General features: G+C 53.7%; 7 protein-coding genes across 7 annotated transcripts; 4 read left to right on the top strand and 3 right to left on the bottom strand.

Moving 5' to 3' along the window:
• Nucleotides 1-800: 800 nt before the first annotated feature.
• On the top strand, nucleotides 801-2,549 carry QC762_708540 (uncharacterized protein). The gene is made up of 4 exons (XM_062893699.1): nucleotides 801-1,064; nucleotides 1,382-1,500; nucleotides 1,563-1,662; nucleotides 1,730-2,549. Exons 2-4 carry the CDS (start codon nucleotides 1,413-1,415, stop codon nucleotides 2,325-2,327), a joined length of 786 nt encoding a protein of 261 aa, XP_062739534.1. The 5' UTR covers nucleotides 801-1,064; nucleotides 1,382-1,412; the 3' UTR covers nucleotides 2,328-2,549.
• Nucleotides 2,550-2,662: 113 nt separating this feature from the next.
• NIP7 (ribosome biosynthesis protein nip7) lies at nucleotides 2,663-3,788 on the top strand. The gene is made up of 2 exons (XM_062893698.1): nucleotides 2,663-3,112; nucleotides 3,174-3,788. The coding sequence occupies exons 1-2, from the start codon at nucleotides 3,068-3,070 to the stop codon at nucleotides 3,678-3,680; spliced, it is 552 nt and encodes a 183-aa protein (XP_062739533.1). The 5' UTR covers nucleotides 2,663-3,067; the 3' UTR covers nucleotides 3,681-3,788.
• A 165-nt stretch (nucleotides 3,789-3,953) lies between these two features.
• PRO1 (Glutamate 5-kinase) lies at nucleotides 3,954-5,991 on the bottom strand (the record flags this gene model as incomplete). The annotated part of the gene is made up of 5 exons (XM_062893697.1): nucleotides 5,738-5,991; nucleotides 5,590-5,631; nucleotides 5,333-5,520; nucleotides 5,161-5,271; nucleotides 3,954-5,096 (listed from the first exon to the last, which is right to left on the bottom strand). The coding sequence occupies exons 1-5, from the start codon at nucleotides 5,757-5,759 to the stop codon at nucleotides 3,954-3,956; spliced, it is 1,506 nt and encodes a 501-aa protein (XP_062739532.1). The 5' UTR covers nucleotides 5,760-5,991.
• Nucleotides 5,922-7,341, top strand: ATP23 (Mitochondrial inner membrane protease atp23). Its single transcript, XM_062893696.1, has 2 exons — nucleotides 5,922-6,911; nucleotides 6,984-7,341. The coding sequence occupies exons 1-2, from the start codon at nucleotides 6,321-6,323 to the stop codon at nucleotides 7,209-7,211; spliced, it is 819 nt and encodes a 272-aa protein (XP_062739531.1). The 5' UTR covers nucleotides 5,922-6,320; the 3' UTR covers nucleotides 7,212-7,341.
• Nucleotides 7,342-7,371: 30 nt separating this feature from the next.
• On the bottom strand, nucleotides 7,372-9,884 carry IPL1 (spindle assembly checkpoint kinase). Its single transcript, XM_062893695.1, has 3 exons — nucleotides 8,804-9,884; nucleotides 7,675-8,751; nucleotides 7,372-7,615 (listed from the first exon to the last, which is right to left on the bottom strand). The coding sequence occupies exons 1-3, from the start codon at nucleotides 8,912-8,914 to the stop codon at nucleotides 7,487-7,489; spliced, it is 1,317 nt and encodes a 438-aa protein (XP_062739530.1). The 5' UTR covers nucleotides 8,915-9,884; the 3' UTR covers nucleotides 7,372-7,486.
• Nucleotides 9,552-12,449, top strand: TIP41 (Tap42 interacting protein). The gene is made up of 2 exons (XM_062893694.1): nucleotides 9,552-10,596; nucleotides 10,651-12,449. Exons 1-2 carry the CDS (start codon nucleotides 9,799-9,801, stop codon nucleotides 10,798-10,800), a joined length of 948 nt encoding a protein of 315 aa, XP_062739529.1. The 5' UTR covers nucleotides 9,552-9,798; the 3' UTR covers nucleotides 10,801-12,449.
• Nucleotides 11,189-13,045, bottom strand: QC762_708480 (uncharacterized protein; the record flags this gene model as incomplete). The annotated part of the gene is made up of 1 exon (XM_062893693.1): nucleotides 11,189-13,045. The coding sequence occupies one exon, from the start codon at nucleotides 13,043-13,045 to the stop codon at nucleotides 11,189-11,191; it is 1,857 nt and encodes a 618-aa protein (XP_062739528.1).
• Between the last annotated feature and the right edge of the window lie 339 nt (nucleotides 13,046-13,384).

The raw sequence follows: 13,384 nt of genomic DNA, 5'->3' as shown, positions 1-13,384 counted from the left end.
CTGTTACCACATTGAAAATGTACATGGACTGTGGGCATGGCGAGGTCGGGACGTGACTTCCTTTGTTGAACAATTCCTGTGGGTCTTGGCGCTGCTGCCTCAGGTACCCGAAACTGAGTGAATGGCCGATGACATCCGATGAGAAGGTGCGATGGGCAACTTCATTGTGACTGAGATGATATCACTCTATTTTCTTCATGAAGTCTACATTATGCGTCAAACTCAAGGAGTGCCGTTTTGAGAATGAGGCTCTGTTCAGGTCTTGGCATATCAGGGGCTAAAAGGGGGTGTTCCTAAAGGAAGAATTTCTGCGCATACAGACTTCCTCCTTCCAGCCACCATGAGTTCTAGCAACAATTTCAAGCTACGCTTGATCAGGACCTTGTAGACAAGACAACATGCTTTAGAATTTCAACTCTTGTGTTACTGTGCTAAAAATACCTCTGTTTCAGCACCACCGTTTGCAGAGGTTAGGTAGGTAACAGAAAACTTCAGGTGAATGACACTTACAAGGTAGCCATTCTCTTTGATGCAATAGAACGTACAGTACTAAGTGAGGGCAGAAGGGTCAAGGCCGGCAAGGCAATGGTGTGGTTGAGCTCAGAATCGACTGCTTGGAGTCTTTCCCCGTGACCAAGCGTCTGAAGGCTTCCGAGACCCTAGGCAACGAGAGCTACCTACCTGTCCATGCCTGTCTATGGCGACTCTTTGTGATGGCCGTGTGGTGTTGGAGCTCAGATGATAGCCCTATTTTGCTCTTTCCTTATTTGACCAATCAGGTCCCACGACCCTAATTCCATCCCAGGTTGACAAAATTGCCCATTGACTTGCTCCCTGAGTGGCTGTGACCCAGCTGACATTCACCGGTTCCCTGTTTTCGACCTCGGCCCGGTTTATTTTGCTGTCGTCGTAGCATCCATTTCCGCCTTTCCCTCTCCCCTCACCACAATAACTTCAACTCTTCACCACTCGGCATTTCGCCACAACCGCTCTTTCGCCTCCGTGACTAGCATTCTTGTTCCGACAATCCTGTCCAGCATCATTCTTGAATAGTCAAGAATCCGGTATGTATGATGTTATTGTCTTCTATCCCGCCCACCGCATCGTTGGGGCGACTGCTGTAGCTCGCTGGAGAGGCTCTGTCCCGCCCAGCAAAGCATTCTGCCCACCTCATCTGCCCATATAATCCCCTCCCCTCCTTCTGCACCCTGCTTCCACTCGCACCATCTCACCCAAACCCCACCTAAACTCAGCAGCACGCGGCTCTCCTCAAAACAGTTCGTTGTTTTCCTTCTGCCCCGTGACTCTCACCTTTACCCAACCATCCTGTCACCCATCTACTTGGTCATTCACCATTGCTAACTGCAACCACCACAAACAGTCACTCGTTATCCCATCTTGAGATATTCGTCATGATTTTCACCACCCGCAAGACCATCGGCCACCGTGCCTCCATCCTCAAGTCGATGATTGGTTTGGCTCTCTGTGCTGTCCCTGTTGGTAGGTGATGGCCTTAAAATTGAATCTTTTCTTCGACCTTCGATAGCTAACATCAGTCGCAGTCGCCGGTAGCAATGGCATCGTCGCCCGCGGTGATGAGGTCCAGGCCGACACTCTCTGCACTACCTCTTCCATCAGTGTTCCCGTAGTCACTGCAATCTCGTAGGTCGCAGCCATTGCTTTTTGTGGCCATAAGTTTATCAAAATGTTGACCATCTTCTCCTTTCAGCTCCACCGAGTCGAGCTGCACTGGCGGGTCCGTCACCGTCACTGTGACCGTCACTACCCTCAACAGCGATGACCCCATGCAGACCGCCGGCCCTCCCTTGTCTGGCTCTCTGTCCAGTGGCGATAACATGGTCGGCACCGTCACAGAGACTGTCACTTCCACCGGCACAATCACCGAGACCGCCATGGACTCTACGAGCACCGACGTCGAGACCACCACAACCTCTGATCATGGTTACCTTCCGTTTATCGGCTCCATTTCCTCCATTCACGAGCAGCCCAGCACTGTCAACACAATCTCGAGCACCAACACTGCCACCAAGACTCTGACTGACACCGTGTCTCTGTCGGCCAACTCGACTGTCTATGTGAGCACGACCGTCACTGTCGCCACTGTCACAGTCAGCGGCACTGCGGGCACAATTGGCACCATTCTCCCCTCTCTTGGACACGGTAACGGGAACAGCACCTTCACCTACTCTGTCCCCTCGACTTCGGTCTACCCCTCGTCCGGCTCTGCCAACAATGGTGGCGGCCGTGGTGCTCAGGTTTGGTACTGCATTGTCATGGTCGTTGCTGTGCTGGGATATGCTCTCTAAGCAGTCATGAAAATCATGGTCATCAGTTAGGGGTATCTCTCAGTGATAGTAGATAGCATATTTGCGTGGTGCTATTTCGAGCGGGAGTTGATAGAGTTGTGCCTGAATAACTCGAGTTAGGTAGTCGGCAGAAATACATTGGGTGGTTGCCCAATGAATAATATCGTGCATCAGTGTTCTTTGATGATTTGAAGTGTTATGGGATTAGGATGATCATTCTTGATGCCTGCCATGAGTCCTGCCAAAGTGAAATCTATGCCACCAACCGCTCAAGTCAATATATCGACGTGCTTTCCTAGAGGATCATGATGATTTACCCTGGAAACAACCGTGGATTAAGATGGAGGCTAACCACGGAGGTCTTAACAATCCAAAATCCTTTTTACCTACCACTCACCTCTCTTCTGTCGCCATTCAAAGTGAATCATCAACAAATCACCAGCAAAATGATGAAGTGAGGTTAACGCCAAGCCTCCTCTGCCCAACGCAGCGGCTAAAAGCGGGTCTCTCCCCCACACTGTGGACCCCACGCAGGCGATTGGCATCCTCTGGCTCCTGATTTTTTTTCAGTTGAAGCTTTGCGATAAGCAGCAGCCATCCATCATCATCATCAACACCAGGAAAACGCATCACCCCCCCCAAACAAACCAATTCCCGTTCCCAGCGCCTGTCGCACCTTCCCCCAACATCTCATCAACTCAGCGACACCTTCTTAATTAAATAATACACCCACCGCCAAAATGCGCGCCCTAACAGACGAAGAAATGAAGACGGTCCTCGACAAGGTACTTTTCCTTCCCCATCATCCTCCCGGGACAATTCACTGACATGGACTGTGATTGATAGCTGGCAAACTACATGTCCGACCTAAAATCCCTCATCGCCCCCCTCGAAGACGGCGACCGCTACGTCTTCCGGCTCAACCACTCCCGCGTCTACTACGTCAAGCTCTCCATCGCCAACCTCGCCACCTCCATCTCCCGCGACGCCCTCCTCTCCCTCGGCACCTGCCTGGGGAAGCTCACAAAGACGGGTAAATTCCGCCTCCACATCACGGCCCTCCCCATCCTTTCCCAGGGCGCCCGTCACAAGATCTGGATCAAGGAGAACGGTGCCCAACCCTTCCTTTACGGATCAAACGTCGTCAAGGCCCACGTCGGGAGGTGGAGCGAGGATTGCCCTGAGCATCAGGGGTGCGTGGTGTACAGCATGGCGGATATCCCGCTCGGGTTTGGCGTTACGGCGCGGAGCACGACCGAGGCGAGGAGGTTGGACCCGACGGGGGTGGTGTGCTTTAGGCAGGCGGATTGCGGCGAGTATTTGAGGGATGAGGATACGCTTTTTGCTGGTTAGGTTTGGGGAGAGAGAGAGAGATGATACCCGTGGGGGAGTGGGAACATGTATGGTAAATAAAATAGGGGGCGTCTTGGCGTTTGTTACTAAATCATGTTTGCGTCTTTGGCATATATGCGAATCTGCATAAAAGGGACACCAGCCTCTTCTTCGTTGCCGAATCATGTGTGTGTGTGATGCTTCTATTTTTGTCTTGTCTATATCCATCCGCTCTTCACAACCCAACCAACACGGCCAAGATATCAAAAGCAAAAATGGAATATTGCCTATCATCTACTTACCCTCCTCCCCCACAATTTTGACCTCCTCCACAAACCTAACCTGCTGCCCCTCCTCCTTCTTCCCCCTCATGACCAACCCCTCGTCCTCCAACTCCTTATCCTCCGCCTCCAACCTCCTCTCCTCCTGCGCCGGCGTCCCCGCCCCCCTCCTCTTGGGCGTCACCATCCCCGCCAGGTTAACCCCGCTCCCCACCGGCGTAACCGGCCTGCTCACCCCCCCGCCGTGAAACCCGCTGAAAAAACTGATGCTCTCCCTCTGCGCGACATACTCGCTGTCCATGTACCCCAACAACCCCGGAATCTCACTCGTGTGCTTTCCCTTGATCCTGCTCACCTCCGCGCTCGAATAATTCGTCAGACACCTCCCCACCTCCTGCGGTTGCTGCCCAGGGTGTTTCTTATCCACGACACAGATCCGGACCGCTTCCTGCTGGTGGAAAGTCCCCTCCACGTCGACAACTCCGACGGGTAAAAGACCGGCTTTGTTCAAAAGGGCCTTGTAGCAGCCCGTGTCGATGAACAACGTGCCGTGGGGGCGTAAACCGTGCAGGATCCAGAAGTAGCGATCCCTGACTGGGTGAGGGGAGGGAAGGAAGCGGGTGTGGAGGGGGATGGCTGGTTTCTTGAGGGAGGAGGTGGAGGAGGACATGATTTCTGGAGTGTCGCCCTCCTCCGAGTCGGAGCCGGATTTGGACGGAGAGCCGGGGGACCGGGAGGACTGGATGTATTTGACAATGTTGACAATGTTCCCGGGGTTGGATGATTTGGTAATGACTGTTGTCACCCCCGCCGAGGTGGCCAGTCTGGCAGCGACGATCTTGGTGGACATTCCCCCCGTCCCGAGGGAGGAGCCGGCCGTTGAGACGTCTGCTACGAGGGAGGAGATATCCTCTACTACTTCGATTGGTTGGGCGTCTGGGTTCGTCCGGGGGTTCTTGTCGTAGAGGCAGTCGACGTCTGTCATGAGGAACAACAAATCGGCGTGGACCATGGCGGCTGTGACGGCGGAGAGGGTGTCGTTGTCACCGAATTTGATCTCGGAGACGGCGAGGGTGTCGTTTTCGTTGACGATGGGGATGACGCCCATGTCGAGGAGCTCGTTGATTGTTCTTTGGGCGTTGAGGTAGCGTGATCGCTAAAGGGGGAGGGTGTGTAAGTGGTATGTTACACAAGGGGGGATAACCAGCAAGGTAACTCACATCAGCGATATCGTTCCTTGTAAGAAGAATCTGGGCGATGGGCTGTCTGAGGTGGTTGAACAGGCTGTCCCACAGGCTCATGAGCCTGCATTGGCCAATGGCTGCCAGAGCCTATATTACAGGCATGTCAGCCTCGGGTCCTTCTTGTGAGAGGGGATGAGTCAAGACAAACCTGTAGTTTGGAAAGATGCTTTGGTCTCTTTTCGACGTCCATTCTCCGGAGACCAACACCGATGGCTCCTGAAGACACAATAATGACTCTGTGGCCATCTTTTCTGAGTTTGACTGCTGTCTCGACGATCAACGTCAAGATGGAGAGCAAGGGTTCATGGCTCTTCTCGTCGACGATGGAGCTGGTTCCTGGTGTTGAGGGTTTGGTGTTAGTCAGAGGATTCACATCCAATAATTGGCTCAGACGGACACACTCACCCAGCTTGATCACGACGCCAAGTGGACGAGGACCCCTCATGGCTGGATGTTTATAAGACAACGGTAACAAGTCAGTGGGTATAAACTAAGAGTGGAGAGGTGAGATGAGGCATGAGAGTATGAAGACTCAAAGAAGGGCTGTCCTTACACGACTCGGAATCGGCCTCCATTATCTTTATAAAGGAAAAAAAAAAAAAAAAAGACCACTTATACTCGGCAACAGAGATCAGCTTTCCTTTCCTAGAGCGTTGCGTGTTGCCGTCGTATTTTGGACGCCTGGGCAGATGCAGCTCAACCGTGGTTGCATGGAATCCCAGACACCAAGTGGAGACCCCTTTTTCCCCTTCCCTCTTCTTTGCTTGGGCAATCCTCGAGAGTCAAAATGTTTGTTTGGTGTTGGATGATTGGTCCGATGTCGGGAGGAGGGGCAGCCCGGGCGGTGACTCCATACACCGACGCCTTTTGACCACGCCCTTTGAAAGTTACCGAGCAATTATTCTGCCCCTCTGTCTCACCGCCTGCTCGGGACTGAAAGCAGCGAACAAGGTTCTCCAGCTCAACAGGCCTTGGCAGCTCAGTTCCTGGGCAAAGAACCAGGGGCGCATTTCCATTTCGAACAGCTTGTGATATCGAGATCACATTTCAAGATATCTCGCCTTTTTCTACGCGCCAACACACCGAAATTCCAATTGGACCTATTCAGCTTCGCAAATCCAATTCCCCAATTCATCATGTCCTCCCAACCACCACCACAACCATCACCACCCACCACCACCACCACATCCCCAGACCCAGCCGCCTCATCCACCCCCCCATCACAACCACAACAACCCCCCGGCTACCTCACCAACGACCCCAAACGCACAGGCTACGACCCCTCCCTAGCCTGGTACTTCAACTACTTCCGCATCCTCACCGGCCGCGTCACCCGCGAAGGCATCGAGCATTACCGCGAGGACCGCTACAAAGCCAACGAAGCCCGCGACTGCGCCCGCTGCGAAGCAGACCGCGACTGGCTCTTCCAGCACTCCCCCGTCGTCCGCTACCTCCGCGAAAAAGCCGCCGCCCTCAACGGCGACCTCGGCCCTCACAACGTCGTCTGCCGTCGCTGCCCGGGGAGAATAGCCGAAGATGGCACCGTGGTTCGTCAGACGGGAGGTTTCAGCCCAGATCACGGAATCCTCCTGTGCGCAAATGAGTTCAGAGACAGGAGTCATCTGGAGGACACACTGGCGCATGAGATGGTGCATGCGTGGGATCATCTCAGGTGGAAGGTGGATTGGATGGGGGGTATGGATTTGAAGCACGCGGCTTGTACAGAGGTTCGTCTCCCCCGCTGTTTTGCCCCCTTCTTCTCTCGGGTACTTACTGACACTGACACACTAAAAAAACAGATCAGAGCCTCCATGCTCAGCGGTGAATGCCGCTGGACGCGAGAAACCATAACCCGAGGAAACTGGACCCTCACCCAACAATTCCAAAACTGCGTCCGGATGCGAGCCATCCAATCCGTCATGAACAGACCAACGTGTAAAGACGATGTCCAAGCCACCAAAGTCGTCAACCAAGTCTGGGACTCTTGTTTCAACGACAAGAGACCGTTTGAAGAAATCTACAGGTAAAACATCTCGTAAATGTAGAAAAGAAATTGTAATAAAAAAAAAGGATTAGAATTAAACACACAACTCCCCGCTACGCTATGCAATTGTTTAACCAGTGAATCAAGAGGACAAAACCCCCCTTCCCTTTCCCGTTTGATGTCCCTCCTCCCCCCCACCCCAATCCTCAACGCCCATATACTTGTACTTTGACCGTCATGTCATGTAAAATACCCCATCACTTTTGAAATAAACAAACCAACAACTTTGACACACCCCAACCCCAAGTCTGTGAACGATCAAGACTTCCCAAAACTCAACTTCTCCCGATTCGACGCCCTCTCCCCCTTGACGCAATGCTTGATAATCCAAGGATGATTCTGCACCTCCTCCAACGGCAACCGCTTTTCCGGATCCAGCACGAGCAGCTACATTACCATCTGTCAGTCTCCCATACTCAAAACATGAGAGAGCAAAAAAAACTCACCTTCTTAATCAAATCCCTCGCCTCCTTACTAACCCACTCAGGAATCGTCATATCCGCCCTCGCGATCCTCTTCTGCGTCATAATCGGCGTGTCCTCAAACGGCGCCTGCCCCACCAAAAACTCATACGTCAACACCCCCAAGCTCCACAAATCCACCTTTTCATTATACCAATTATCCTTACTGCCCGACTTGATCATCTCGGGCGGTAAATAATCCAACGTCCCGCAAAGCGTCTTCCGCCTATTATTCGGCGCGTGCACTGACCACCCAAAGTCAGAAATCTTAATCTCCCCGTGAATGCCCATCAGGATGTTCTCGGGTTTGATATCCCTATGAATCACATGCTTCCTGTGCAGATACCTCAGCGCAGACGCCATTTGCGCGATATACTGCGCCGCTTTCCACTCCGGGAACCGACTTTCCTTCTGTAGGTGCTTGTACAGCTCGCCCTTGCCGGCGAATTCCAATATCAAAAAAATTCGCTTGCTGTCGTGAAAATGGCCGTAGAGCTTGAGGATGTTTGGGTGTCGGAGGTTGGACTGGATCTCGATTTCGCGGCGGACTTGTTTTTCCACGCCGGTGCCGTGTTGCAGTTCGGATTTGTAGAGAACCTTCAGAGCGCAGATGAAGGAGGATGTTCTCTCGCGGGCGAGGTAGACGCGGCCGAATTTGCCTTTTCCGAGGGGACGGCCGATTTCAAACATGCCGAGGTGGAATTGTTTTGGTATTAGAGGGGCGTCGACGTAGGAGGTGGAAGACGAGGAGGAGCGGCCGTCGTTGGTGAGGACGAGTTCGTCTGACTGGCGGGAGGATAGAGAGGTGGTGGATTTGTGTTTGGTTGGGGAGGGGATTTCGTTGTTGTTGTTGTTGGTGGTGGTGGTGGTGTCCTTTTCCCGCTGCTTGTTGGGGATGGCGGTGGAAGCGCTGGTCGTGGGTTGCTTGCGCTGGGCGGCCTGGGAGGGGAGAGTGACGGTGGCTGTTACCGTGTTGGCGTTTTGGGGCTGGAGGGCGACTTTGAAGAGGTTGGGCCGGCTGCTGCTATGGGAGAGTTGTGAGGCAGAGGAGGCGGTGACGGTCTATGTTTTGTTAGAATTAATGCCACAAAAATCATGTCCATGTCAAGCGCACCTTTGCCTTCTGATATGTCGATGTCGTTGTCGTCCCAATGGTCTCAAACGGGTCGTTTTCGTCCTTGACAGACATCCGCTCGAAGCGGGACTCCAATGTTCTCGAGGCCATTTTTGCAATGTGTGACAGTCAATGTCAACAGAGACCAAGAAGAGAAAAACAAAATGTGTGTAGCGGGGAGGAAGAGAAGAAGAGCAAAAGATACCAACACCAGGCGTGGAGGTGGAGGTATGTGGTCGCAGTCGCAGTCGCAGTCTGTTGCGTGTCCGGCCGGTTGTTGCATGGACAGAGATCCAGGATGTCGGGGCCAGCTTTAATGGGGGTCAATTTGGGCAGTTTGGGCGCAGCGGGTTGCTAGGCAACCGGGTCTTGACAGCCGCCCCACTTTATGGTTGGGCCAGCACACCAATAACCCTAACCTGGTTTGAGGTTGGCAGGGAGGACGGCGCTTCGGCTTGGTTTCAATGGCAGGAGCCTGGTTTCTTTTGGAACCTGGCTTCATTGAGATCGAGATGCCTTGGAAGTCGTCCGTCCGCAAGATATCTAGAGCATCTCGGATTGATCACTTAAAGTATGAGTGGGTATGTCGCAGAGAACAGACCATGCAAGAATACCCTCCTTGAAAATGAGTATCTTCAATATGAACATCGGCTACTTTGAAACTATTTTGAAGTGAACTACCTTAGCTAGGTAGCTAACAGGTGACAATCGTTTTGGGAGCGGCATTGACTTTCTCCGCAATCTGCAACGGCTCTGCCCCGCGGATAACTGCCCCACCAAGACTTTGGGTTCCTGAACTGCATCTGCAACTCCAAAGCTACAGCCTCACCTCTCCAAACTACATATTTTGCCCATTCGACCACAAGCCCGATCACCTCAAGACGAACTTCGAATTGCAAGTCAAACCCACGAAACAAACACCCACGAAACAAACAAACACCCCCGACTCCAACCACCGAAACCGCTTCTACCTCAACCCCTCCGGATACCCAACAATGGACCCCCCACCACCACCATCCTCCTCCTCTACCACCACTCACCCCCCAACAACACCAACCACCTTCCCATCGACCAGCTTCCTCCCTCCCCCCTCCAGCATCCCCCGCCCCCCCTCCCCAGTCCAACCCCCACCCCGCACCTTCACCCACCCCCCCTTCACCATCACAACACTCAAAGCCCCTATCCTCAAATCCACCCCCATCGACCTCCTCCAGTCCCGCCTCGGCATCCCCATCCCCGAAATGATCTTCGGCGACAACCACCTCACCCTCCACCACACCCCCACCGCCTACACCCTCACCTTCACCCCCGAACCAGCCCTGGACCTAGTAGACAAAACCGGCTCCACCGGCCTCCTCAAAGTCCACTACGCCACCGCCTGGTCAGCCACACGAGAGAAAACCTCTGCTGGTATCAAAGAGGTGGTCAAGCCCTTCGATTGGAGTTACACCACCTCCTACCGCGGAACCGAAACCCCCGGTTTGGGAGGACAAAAGTTGCAAAGGGATGACAAGGCGAGGATACCAGTCGAGCTGTTACAGAGACGAGACCCGATATTGTTCGCCGATGAGGTTGTGCTCTACGAGAGCGAGCTGGATGATAACGGGGTCAGCGTCTTGACTGTTAAAGTCAGGGTGATGGAGCAGAGGATGTTGGTGCTCTGCAGGTTTTTTCTGAGGTTGGATAATGTTTTGGTTAGGGTGAGGGATACGAGGGTTTATGTTGATTTTGGGGAAGAGAGGGTTGTCAGGGAGTATACGGCTCGGGAGGGGGAGTTTGGGGAGGTGAAGAAGGTGAGTTTGCTGATCTGGTGGGAATGACAAGGGGGTTTTGCTGACGGAAGATAGAAATTATACATGGAGGGTCTGATGCCTGATCAAATCACCATTGCGTTCAGGGATGCGAACCAGATTGCGCATTTGCTCCCCGTGGTGGAGCATGAGGTTGAGAGTGTTTGTCTCGCGGGGGAGACGGGGCAGACACAGGAAGGTAGGTGATGGAAGGGGGGAAAGATGCCAATTGAGAAATGATTTATGAATGAATATTTGCTTGGCACATATCTTGCTCACTTGAGAAGTAGCAACTTGGGTGATGTGTATAATTTGTGTATCCAGCTATGTGCAGCTAATCTGGTATGTAATCCCCGAAGAAAAACTCCAAGCTAATGCGGTCGTCGAGGCAAAGTAGTGATATTAACGACTAATAAATCCCCATTAGTACCCGAGTTGTAGTCAAGCAACCGCTATTCCCGCCCCCCCATCCCGTGTTCATCCAGCTATGTAGTGCAAAAACAAAGGTATCAAATCGTCCCATCCCATTTCATCCCAGCACAAACCCAACAGTTTTGCCTTTCCCATTCCAACCGCTCGTTTAAATGATGAAAAATCAACGAGCATCCCTCATCGGACTACTGCTCCCCTCCACCTCCTCAAACGACAGCTCCCACTGGTCCACTTCCTTAAACTTCTTCACCGCCTTCTGCAGCTCCTCACCCAATCTCTCCTTCAGCATCACCGTCGTCTCCGCATCTGGGAGCTCCTCCTCTTCCTCGTCCTCTGGCTCATTGCTGCCGCTACCGACAACGATACTATCGCCTTCTCGGTCACCGTCAACATCACCATCATTCTCCTTATCCTGTTCGTGAGCCTTGGAGCCATAGGTCCTGGTAACGCGCTTCTTCTTCCCCTTGGGATCAGCAGCCACAGCAGACTCTTTTTGCTTGCCCTTATTGGCTGTTGACGCAGTCTTGGAAAGGGGCTTCTTGGCTGCCCTCCTCGTGGGCGGCGGAGCTTCCTCCTCCTCTGAGGCTTCCCCGTCGTCGATATCGAACGGATCGGCACTGTGGGAGCCCTTGCGGTTCTTATTCTTGCTTGAGGTCTTTCTTCGGGGAAGGAGAGACGCGAGATCGGCTGAGCTCTTGGGCGGTGGTGGAGCCTTTTTCTTGACGACTGGGGGTTTGGATTTCGCACGGTAGTTTGGCGAGTGTGTGAGGGAGGGGGGGGAGGAGATACTCGACCCCATGCCGTCGTCTTCCAGCTCTGGGGTCTTGGACGGCACAGTTCGCGTGTTGTATTTTCTCTGCGCGAGCGCATCCAGTGAAGGCCATGCGACCGGGCTACCAACCTCAGAGGCTGGGCTGCTCGACAATGGAGGGGCCATATCCGGATCATTGTCCTCGCTCAACTGTGGTGGGGCGGAAAGTTCCCGGGGTGGCGTAGACAGAGGCGAGGAAATCGGCGGCTGCTCGTCAAGTTCGATAGACTGGTGAACATCCCCATCTTGTTGTTCCCTCGCAGGCGACTCAACTCTCGGTTCCAACTCAGCATCAATATCAAAGTCCAAATCCGGCTCATCTCCAATCCCCATCTCCATATCGCCCCCCTCCACCGCCAACCTCTTCTCCCTCCCATCCTCATGGCTCTCCAAACTCTTTCTCTTTCTCGACCCAGCCGCAACCGGCGACTCATCCACACTCTCCACCCCCCTCGACCGTCCCCTCGTACTCCTCCTCTTCCCCCCATCAACAGGCGAAACCTCCCCCTCATCCTCCCTCCCAAGCACGTCTCTATTCCTCCCCGCCTGGCTCCCCCGCGAAACACTCCTGACCCTCCTCTCCTTCCTCCCCGTCCCAAGTATACTTGGCTCCCTCTGTCTTCTCTTGAACCTCCCAAAGCTAATGGTCGTACTAATACTCGGCGTCCCCTGGCCCCTACTACTCGGCCTAATCAACCCGCTCTCCCCCCTGCCCTGAACACTACTCTGCCTCGGCCTCCTCTTAAACCCCGCAATGTTAAAAGTCGAAGTATCCGTCGCCCTTGACACTCCCTCAACCTCAGTCGACTCATCCCCCAGCCCCAAACTACTATCATCACCCAGACTCCCCAGCGTCACATCCAACTCTGACCCGTCAGTAGACGCAGAGGTCACATCCCGCAACCTGGCTAAGGCATCATCGCGTTGTTTTCTCGAGCTGTCCAACGCGCGGACTTGGTCTGGTTCAAGCTCGAGGGTGTGCTGTTGTTCGGCGGCGGTGGTCTTTTTGGCCGAGGCGCGGAGTTTCCGCCGCTCTTTTTCGGCGTCGCTCACGTCGTAGATGTCGCTTGGGAGTTCAGTCCCGGCTCGCTCGGCCTGCGCGGGCTTGGGCAACACAGGAATAGGCGGTGGCGAGGAGGAGTTCCCCGTCGCAGCCGTGGCCATTGGGCGGGTGCGCGTTGTTGCGCGATCGCGCTTGGGGCGAGGCATCGTGAACTTTTTCTGCTTTGGTGGGTGGTGTTATTGCGCGGCGATTATTTGTCTGTTATCCGATGTTGATGATAATTCGTCCTGTGTGTGTAGAATTCCGATTGCGCGATCCAGATAGTTTTGCTATCCGGTATCAACCCTGGGAAGAAAGTCGCGACCTTCTCTTCGTCCCAAAAGGTTTAAAACCACAAAACGCGTCTTTGCACAGACAACAAAAAGCCAAAGAACGCGTGCCCCACACCCCTCTTGGCGCTCGCCTCCCCCCCCCCTGTTGGTCCAAGCTCACCTGCCCCTGTCAACGACCACCAATTACGTCACGGCTCCCCTATGCACACACCG

Source organism: Podospora pseudocomata, chromosome 7 (assembly GCF_035222375.1).
Source record: "Podospora pseudocomata strain CBS 415.72m chromosome 7, whole genome shotgun sequence".
In the NCBI taxonomy this organism is placed as follows: Eukaryota; Fungi; Ascomycota; class Sordariomycetes; order Sordariales; family Podosporaceae; genus Podospora; species Podospora pseudocomata.
This window is presented reverse-complemented; position numbering and strand designations above follow the sequence as displayed.

What these genes read in the sequence shown, in the direction of transcription:
- QC762_708540 (XM_062893699.1), top strand. Translation starts at nt 1,413, where the DNA reads ATGATTTTCACCACCCGCAAGACCATCGGCCACCGTGCCTCCATCCTC. An exon ending in TCTCTGTGCTGTCCCTGTTG is followed by an intron (nt 1,501 to 1,562) that starts GTAGGTGATGGC and finishes CATCAGTCGCAG; the next exon opens with TCGCCGGTAGCAATGGCATC. An exon ending in CCCGTAGTCACTGCAATCTC is followed by an intron (nt 1,663 to 1,729) that starts GTAGGTCGCAGC and finishes TTCTCCTTTCAG; the next exon opens with CTCCACCGAGTCGAGCTGCA.
- NIP7 (XM_062893698.1), top strand. Translation starts at nt 3,068, where the DNA reads ATGCGCGCCCTAACAGACGAAGAAATGAAGACGGTCCTCGACAAG. An exon ending in TGAAGACGGTCCTCGACAAG is followed by an intron (nt 3,113 to 3,173) that starts GTACTTTTCCTT and finishes TGTGATTGATAG; the next exon opens with CTGGCAAACTACATGTCCGA.
- ATP23 (XM_062893696.1), top strand. Translation starts at nt 6,321, where the DNA reads ATGTCCTCCCAACCACCACCACAACCATCACCACCCACCACCACCACC. An exon ending in AGCACGCGGCTTGTACAGAG is followed by an intron (nt 6,912 to 6,983) that starts GTTCGTCTCCCC and finishes CTAAAAAAACAG; the next exon opens with ATCAGAGCCTCCATGCTCAG.
- IPL1 (XM_062893695.1), bottom strand. Translation starts at nt 8,914, where the DNA reads ATGGCCTCGAGAACATTGGAGTCCCGCTTCGAGCGGATGTCTGTCAAG. An exon ending in CGACATATCAGAAGGCAAAG is followed by an intron (nt 8,752 to 8,803) that starts GTGCGCTTGACA and finishes AACAAAACATAG; the next exon opens with ACCGTCACCGCCTCCTCTGC. An exon ending in CGAGGGATTTGATTAAGAAG is followed by an intron (nt 7,616 to 7,674) that starts GTGAGTTTTTTT and finishes ATGGTAATGTAG; the next exon opens with CTGCTCGTGCTGGATCCGGA.
- TIP41 (XM_062893694.1), top strand. Translation starts at nt 9,799, where the DNA reads ATGGACCCCCCACCACCACCATCCTCCTCCTCTACCACCACTCACCCC. An exon ending in AGTTTGGGGAGGTGAAGAAG is followed by an intron (nt 10,597 to 10,650) that starts GTGAGTTTGCTG and finishes GACGGAAGATAG; the next exon opens with AAATTATACATGGAGGGTCT.